This window comes from Cibotium barometz, chromosome 26, assembly GCF_041138505.1.
Source record: "Cibotium barometz isolate CiBa-2024 chromosome 26, ASM4113850v1, whole genome shotgun sequence".
NCBI classification, from domain to species: domain Eukaryota; kingdom Viridiplantae; phylum Streptophyta; class Polypodiopsida; order Cyatheales; family Cibotiaceae; genus Cibotium; species Cibotium barometz.
In genome coordinates this window covers 28990131-28998855 of record NC_141071.1, presented here as the reverse complement: position 1 = coordinate 28998855, position 8725 = coordinate 28990131, and the positions used below count along the sequence as shown (strand labels likewise).

At 42.6% G+C, this 8725-nt stretch overlaps 1 protein-coding gene across 1 annotated transcript; it reads right to left on the bottom strand.

The window, feature by feature from the left end:
- Positions 1-314: 314 nt before the first annotated feature.
- UTR3 (UDP-galactose transporter 3) lies at positions 315-7125 on the bottom strand. Its single transcript, XM_086820485.1, has 7 exons — positions 6924-7125; positions 6705-6802; positions 2502-2641; positions 1967-1997; positions 1747-1850; positions 1455-1567; positions 315-1213 (listed from the first exon to the last, which is right to left on the bottom strand). The coding sequence occupies exons 1-7, from the start codon at positions 7022-7024 to the stop codon at positions 802-804; spliced, it is 999 nt and encodes a 332-aa protein (XP_086676611.1). The 5' UTR covers positions 7025-7125; the 3' UTR covers positions 315-801.
- Positions 7126-8725: the final 1600 nt, after the last annotated feature.

Sequence of the window (8725 nt, the reverse complement as noted above, 5' to 3'; positions counted from 1 at the left end):
GATTGAAGGAAGCTCAAAATATTTGCTTGCTAGAGCCTAGTGTGTCTTAACTACAACACAAAGTGTTAAGAACATAAACGTCTTGTTGCGGCCAGGCCATACAACAAAAAATACGTTTCCCAATGGTGACATGGTATATAATTACAGTGGGAATAAATCCTTTGAAGCAACTCCACAATTTACACTCCCTGCAATCCCTCCCTCTCTATCATTCCATCTTCATTTAGTTGGAAAGGGCGTTCAATTTCATGCCAGGGTCACACACAGAAGTAAGCAATGCACACAAACTTTTCCCCCCTCACCACCCTAATTCATTTCAAGCAAAGACATCTCTTTTGCATTAAATCATAAAAAGATGAATAAAAACCCTACAAAATTCGCTTCTCTAATTCAAAATCAGCCAGACACATTGTTATTGATAAGCCACCCATGACTTGAGAGGAAAAGTTAGGCCTCTGAATCTGGGTCCCCAAGCTTGTCCCAATAATCAAGGATCCTCTCCACTCATTCATCTAATCAAGTGGATCTCAGGACCATCTCCACACTCATTCATCTTCTACACTTACTTGAGTCAAGGTACCAAGCTTGTTTACAACAATGTGTTTGCCTGTTTTTTTTTAGGAGTAATGCCGTTGTGTTAGAAATATGATCACAACTGGGATCTGCTCTTGAAGAAGGTTACCCTTCTTGCTCAACAATTCATGTCTTCTTTGACCATAAGATACAGTGAATGAATAGGGATGCCACACTGAATGGTGTGTGTAAGCCCTCATATTTCATTTTATACCATCTAAAAATACCTCAACTTTTCCGAATTTTGTCCACACTCTGCTTGCTCTTGCGTTTCCACTTCAGAAAAATTTGGACTGAGAGCCCGGCAAATACCATCATGACACCAGTCCACTGCTGGGGTGACAAAGGGCTCCCGCTCCACAATGAAGAGACTAGAATGCTCATGAACTTTCGGGTGGTAGTGATCGTAGTTGTGGCCAAAGACCCGAACTTGCTGATGGTGAGAAAAATGAAATTTTGGCCCACCGCCCCACACAAACAAAAAATGATGATGTCCCATGTGGCATCAGGATGTTCTTTGCAGAATCTGACTGCTTCATAGCCACCACCTCCACTCCATGCAAACATGTAGAGAAAGGAAAAGATCGAACCCCATAAGTTCATCCCCAGCATGATGTGCCAAGCATTTGTTTTAGGATACCTTGATACAGAAACAGTTTTCCATCACAATTAGAAGCCCTTATCCATTGGTTAAATTCAGTTGAAAAATACCAAGTGATTTCAAGAACAAATTGAGAAATACCAAGTGATGTTAAGAACAATTGAAAAATACTAAGTGTTTTTATGAACAATTCTACCTAATGGAAAAGGTATGTAGTGGAGAAAGCTGCCTGTATATACATTATCGATCATAGCACAATTTGCATCCATGTAAAACTTACTTTGCAGAAATGGAATCCTGTGTAGCATTGGTGAAACCATCCATGGTCAAGTTGAGGAAGCATAAGCTATAACCCCAAGGTGCGTTTGGGCTTGCTATCGTCTTTGCCCTGCTCTGTACATCACCATTGCACAATGTTGCCCATGAAACTTTCATTTACAAAGATATAACCTGTATGCTCATCATGGAAGCTAGCATGACTATGCATGTGGGCATGTACCAACATACAACACCCATGCACACAAACACGTGCATGTGCATGCACAGACACATGACAGCTGTACCATGTTTACCTTAAACAAAGCAAAAGTTGAAACTCCTCCGGCAACAAGGAAGGTGCAAATGTACTCTGGCAAGGTATATCGGACTCCGTATATGATTGTCCCCATCAACATCACTGAGGCATTCACAAAGATTTATTATTCACATTTAGCTTGAAAATGCATGGGGCATGGCATCATTGAGGTAAAGACTTGTTACATGTAGAGGTATAACTATGAGTTCAAAAAACACCTGGAATCATCTTGGAAGACTTCACAAGCACCTGCAGAACTATTGTTCACTTAGTCACTGTAAATCTAATTTGGCAGGAAAAATAGAAAGAAAAAGCCATTTAATGAGAATAATCCTAGAAAACATAAAATTGTACCCTAGACTTGTAAGCAGTCCAAAAGAGTGTTAAAACTAATCAGCAGGAAAAATAGAAAGAAAAAGAAAAAGAAATGTTTAATGAGAATAATCCTAGAAAACATAAAATTGTAGTAAGCAGTCCAAAAGAGTTAAAACTAATCAGCAATTATGGATTCCATAACTGATGCCAAGATGTACTTTAAGTAGCTTACAAGCTCCATTCCCAAGAGTCGGCCTATTACAGCTCTCATGAAGCACGATGTGTCCCCTACCTCCTTGACATCATTAAGGATGCTGTATATATATATATATATATAATTTGGACAGGTTTTAGAACCTTAAAACTTCTTTCGTTGGTGTGTGCATGATTGCAAAAGTGCGTGTAATTTTGGTGTCGAAATCTGTCATTTTGGAATACCTGAGCAGGATAGCTGATGTACTTCAATGCCTGGATGCCACATGCTGGTCCAATCGAATTAGAAATACTGGGGCTCCAGTACAACCACAAAGGAGCTTGGTGCTCTTGGTGCTTACTCCTTTTTGTCCAAATTGCAATCACTGATCCATGTTGAGAGAAAAATGTTGCCACTGTGAGATTATTTTCACACAAATTTTATATCAACTTCAAATTTGGAGACGTGCTTATGCGGGGGTGCACACGGGCATGCACCCTGCGCATACGCGAGCGTGCGCGTGCACGCCTCGTGCGCACACACACACACACACACACATATATATATATATATATAGAGAGAGAGAGAGAGAGCTTTATTTAAGCATGCTGAAGGCCAGAGCATACACAATCTGTAAAGCATGAAGGATGCCTATTGCATTCCTTAGAGCTATCATAACAAAAGATAAAATCGAAACACGAGTGTACAGTGACGTATATATGCCACATGATGGATGCCAAACATTGCTGAATTTTCTCTATGCGCCTCTCTTGAAAGGCTGTAACCTCGCTCTCTGTCAAGGCAGGAGGACTATAAAGAAGCTGAATCTCACCTTCCATCTAATAATGAACCATGTCATTGATCCCCTTTTGGTTCCCTTGCCATCTCCTTTGAGTTGATGTGGTCCCGATCATAGTTGTTTCTCGTACCGGTACGAATGGGTTCGTACGGTACGGTTCGTACAGTACGGTATCATGCGGTTCGTGTTTCCCCCCCCCCCCCCCCCTCCCCCAAAAATTTATTTTTCCTTGAAAAAAAATAATAATCCAAATGCTTTAAAAAAATATAGAAACCCTGCTTTACGAAGATTCCAAATGCTCGCAATACTTCGCAACTTTTGTGTCCACTCAGTATTCCATATGGGGTTGTTGAGAGACCTAAAAAATCTGGCGAGGTAGACTGGTAGTGTACACTTGATTGGTAGGATTAGAGAATCTTGCTACATCACTTGGGGATCCCTGGTATAGGTAGGCTAGACAATTAGATTCTCAAGTTATGTACGAGGGAGAAGATTTGGACATGCCCATTTTGATCTAGAGAGGAGTCCCTAAACTTATCACCCTAGATGCACTCCCCGTATTTGTGCAAGGACGGTCCCTTAGTCATAAACGCTACACTGGGAGACCTTTGGTATTGCATTACCTATCCAGGTTCTTTTTTGGAGACAATCGGGAGATCCAACCGGGAGAGACACATATCCATGTTCTGGTTCCTCAAGCATTGTAGACTCCTCTCCTCCCAACCTTCCCTCACATTCAAGCTTGAAGCTCCATAGGTTGTAAGTGTAAAAAATAAAAACCGTATTTTATCGTACGGTATCCGAAAATTTCATATCGTACCAAAAATTCCCGTACGGTATCGTATCGTACGGTATCGTATTTTCATACCGTGACAACCATGGTCCCGATATCCATGGTTTCGGGGCTTTGGTTGTGACCATCTGCATCATGTGGACAGGCTGGGCGCCAACAGCAGTGTGGGCAGCATTGTGGTGGACAGGTCGAACTGACCAGGACGGGCAGGCCAAATTGGGCAGCCAACGAAGGGTGCCAAACAGGGTAAGCACAACAATAATGTTAAGGTTTAATAAGGTCCCTTCCAGCTAATCACCAGACCACAACAGTGCATGAGCAATTGAACAGCCCACGCTAGCATCCCAGCAGCCCCAATTCGAATGGTCAGAGATTCCAACCTACAAATACCTATGTATTGACCCTTAGCCCGCTTATTCAGCATCACTTTGCTGTAGAGTTGTAAAAGCAATACTTTCGGTGTGGGTGCTCTAGTTCATTTTTGGCATCCTCTCCTAGTCCGTAAGCTTCTATTCCAGCAATCAAGGAGCCGGGTCCTCACCTATGTGCACTTGGAGTTGGAGACACACGAGGAGGCAGCATTTGAGGAAAAGAAGTGAAGTTGGGATTCTGTATGAGTGTTGATCTTTTGTAACTTTGAAACAGCCATTTGTATTTGTCTGTTGTATATTTGGGCTTGGGCTCTCACAGTTTATACACGTTAGATATTACTTGTGTATGATTGTGCTTCTGCAAGTCTTCCACTGTACGCTTTTCTATGTTAGCACTGTCATAGCACCAGCAGATCTACATTTGGTATCATGGCTTGGGATTCCTGCAGTTTTTTATATTCTAGCATCCCGTGTATGCTGTCTTTCCTCCCTGATTAGGATCAGCCTGTAGAATCACAAGAAAGTTACTTTTGGGAACTTCCAAGCTTTCAAGCCTTCCTCGTGCCCACGGATGAGATGATGGCTGCTTTTTCCCCTACGGGAAGTTTCTACTCAATTAGCTATACCTCTTAAGGGATTCCAAACTCTAACTCAATCCCTGCCCACCACTTGTGACTTGTAGAGGACGACCACAAGTAGGAGGTGGAGCAACCGGTGCACTCCGAGCGTCTTTGTGAATGGCATTCTGAAAGTGTCTTGTCTCCATCAAGTTCCCAATTGCCATCACCCCGGCAGCGTTCCCACACTAAATTGTTGTGCTCCAATACCGGCACTCAGGCAAAGCAAACAGAAATGTTGAAATGCTGTATGAACTGCATCAGATAGACTATGGGGCCGAAGATGCCTTCAAGCCATCCACGAACCTGTTCACATGCCCACACATGAAAAGGGAGCTATACATCTGCAAACTTGGGAGGTGAACACTTGAATTGGAGTTGATGAGGATAGCACCAAAGAAGGTGAGGTACAGACCACCGTGAGCGTCCCCACATTTGAGAGGGAAGCTTTGCCTCTGCATTGGAGCTGTCTTATTAGAACTATGGAATAACAAGGACATGTTGGCACCTAGGGGGTTGTAAAAGAGAAACCAAGAAGGGTTACATCACTAAGGGAGGTGTAGTCACTACAAAGGGGTGTTGGGGGAACTAAGGAAAAGGTTCAAGACATGGTGGCTAGGACCTAGGATGGGTCTTCATAACCCTAGGCAGGGTTATCAACTATTTCGAGTAAAGAAGGGAAAAGAAGTATCCTCCAGTATGGTAGTCATCTCCCTAGCCCAATTGCTGACTGACTTCCCATTGAACTTGGGGGGCTTACGGTCATCAGGGCACCTATACAGCTAACAGCGCAGTTGCACATCTCTGTCACAACCTGCACAATGGTATGGCCAGGTTTGTACCAGGTGTGTGTGCAGCTGGGGTGCAACCCGAAGACAAAGCAAAAAGTGTGTATTGGGTTGAAGACCTTGAAGATCTGTTACTTTTTGGAAGTGGGCCTGCTTTGTGAAGTAACAACTCATGTTTGTCGGGAGAGAGCAAGGAACAATTAGCCTCTACATCGAAGGCCAATGCCAGTTAATGGTATTGGTTAAGTGTGTGCAACTTCAAATCTCAGCACAAGGATGATGTACTTCCCCAAAGCATTGTATCCAAATTCAAAATAAAAGAACACCCAAACAGGAGACTGGCCCATCTTTTAGTCCCCAAAGCTGTTGTAACAAAGTGTTTTTTAGGATGCATATGCACATGGGATGGGCCCATGCACATGGGCTTAGGATCATTTACATCAGGGATTAGGGCACATGGGCCTTGGGACTATAAAAGGCATGTGCTCTAGGACTATTGTAGCTTTTAGACCTTTTGATATCTTTGGACTATCATTACACTTTACTTTTCATTGTTCTTAGTGTTAATCTCTCAAGCTCTTAATCCAAGCTAACTAGGCTAAAGGTTGCCGCTGCACACAAAGCACACAAGCGCATGCACCCCAACTTTATCTTTAATTGCATCTGTTTGCTTCTGAGTAAGTGCATTATCAAGATCTTCTGGGCCAAACCTGTTACATAGGCCAGTATCCAACTAGGTGGAAGGATTATGTAGTGGTATATAGTAGGCATACCATTTGCGGAAAAGCTTGATACGAGTCTTGTGATCAAGGCTCAATGATTGCGAGGTAAGCCCAAGCTAGGTGGAAAACTATATAGAGGGGTAAAGGATGCCTAGGGATCATGCTTGAGCTTGTGAATAGACTTGCTTTCGAGGATCTCCCTTGGGAAGGTCAGAGCCCCTCCTGTGTCTCCATTCCCTTGTTTGTGTTTCATGGGCTTTAGTTTCTGCATACTGATGCTAGTGACAGACACCCTGCTGAGGGGGACTCAGAAAAATGCAAAAATGAAGTACTTGCAAGGACAGAGAAAAACACTTACTGAGTAAGGACCAGAAAAAGCACACAACGTTCTGTGCGAAGTTTAGAAAAGGCAGGTGCTGGAAACGGTGCCCATGTGGACCAAATTTCTTCGTGGAACTGCAAGAGGCCATCGTGAATGCCAATTAGGTCAGATTTCATAATTAGAGGAATCCTCATGATTGGGGAAAAAACACAATTGCGAAGGTTTGCAGGGGAGAAAGAAAAAATGGGATCTTACAGAGTTTCTTGCAGGACGCCTTGGGTAACGTAGGCGGAGAAGATGCCCGCCGCGCAGAAGCCAAGAAGCAGGATGCGCCCAAAACCACCTTGAGCTCCCATAGCCGAAAAAAAAACGCCTGATCTGCTTCGCCCTCCTGCTTGCAAGAGCTTATATACGCGGAGGAGAAGAGAGCCAAGTCCGACTTCTTCCCTCTCACGACCGTCGTAGCGTCTATGCGCCCAACAAAAGGAGCGAGAGAGAATAGGGGCCACCATCCTACGTGTCGGTCCTGCATTTCTCCTTTGCTTCACTCGCACCTTTGATTGGTCGACCGCTTTTATACCAGGTCACACCTGACACTTCCAAGTTCCAAGTTCCTATGTCTCAAGCTCTACAGTACATTTTAGCTCGTCACATGTTCTCAAAAAGAAAAAGAAAAAAAAATGGTTAAGGTGGCGCCCTTCTCTTCCCAAAACCCTGGTTCGATTCTCCGAAAGTCAAAAGAGATGATAGCACAGTCGTTAAGGTGTTCGGTTGATATGCCCAAGGTTATGGATTCAAACCTTCTTGGCTACCCCAAATGATGCTATCTTGTAAAGACAGGAGAGGAGTCCTCTCATCAACTAGGAATTAGTCATGCAAATTTAGAAAGATAAACGAAGCTACCATTATCTTCCCAAATGCACACCAATGGTTGCTCATATCATGCCTATCCATTTCACACGAGTAACTTGTGCCCCCCCCCCCTCCACCTTCTTTGATCAAATCCTATGACTAGTGGAATATGTGTAAAAGACCTTAGGCCATTTACACACAAACTCCCACCTAACCATTGGACGAGCAAAAGCTTGGCCAACAGAGATCCTTGCACATTAGGATGATATAAATGGACCCGTTACTAGCTTAGACTCACACCAGCTATAGGAAGCCTATGGCATCATGACCTTCACATAATCTTGAAAACCTTCACCTTTATCGCACAATCTTGAAAACCTTCATCTTTATAATGGTGTAAGTAATCATGGCAATATACATATAAGAACTTCTTGAACCTTCATCAAAGTCTTGGGCCTTTTGGTCAAATACTTATGACTTTTATTGGATGTTATTTTAACAAGAGAAGAATCTCTTTAAAAAAATGTATGCAATATATCGAGAGAGAGAGAGAGAGAGAGAGAGAGTCTAAAAAAGCGTAAAAATATCCTACGTCTAATAAAGAAACGAAGAGAAGCCATGTGGTAGTGTGTGGTCTCTTCCGGTCTCCTTATGATTAGACGAGGTAAGTGCATGTTGCCATGTGTAGGGGTCTTACAAGAAAGGGTTGCATGGTAGTGTTGAGTGTTGGTAATGGCAAGGTGTATTCCTCGATGTTTATTTAGAGAATTTCTTAAAAAATCCCTAAGGTTGTTATTGTTTGAATCCCTAAGGTTGTTTTTATATGAATCTAAGGTTGGTGCATGGTATTGGTGTGTGTAGGCAATAGCAAGGTGTATTCCTTGATGTTTATTTAGAGAATTTTATATCTTTAAAAATCCCTAAGGTTGTTATTATATGAATCTTAAAAAATCCATAAGGTTGTTGTTAGATAAGAAGTGTTTAGAGAGACTAACGTAACAATAATATTGTATAGATTTGTTAACAATCATATGGGTAGGCTATAGGCTAAGGTTGTTTTAATATGAAGCCTAGAGTGATAGGGTAGGGGATAGGGTAGGGTATATAGGTTAGAGCGTAGAGATAGGATTGTAAGGTATATTATAGGTAATAATGTGGATAGGCTATAGGTAATGTGGTAGAGTAAGGTTGTAGGAAAGGGTGAA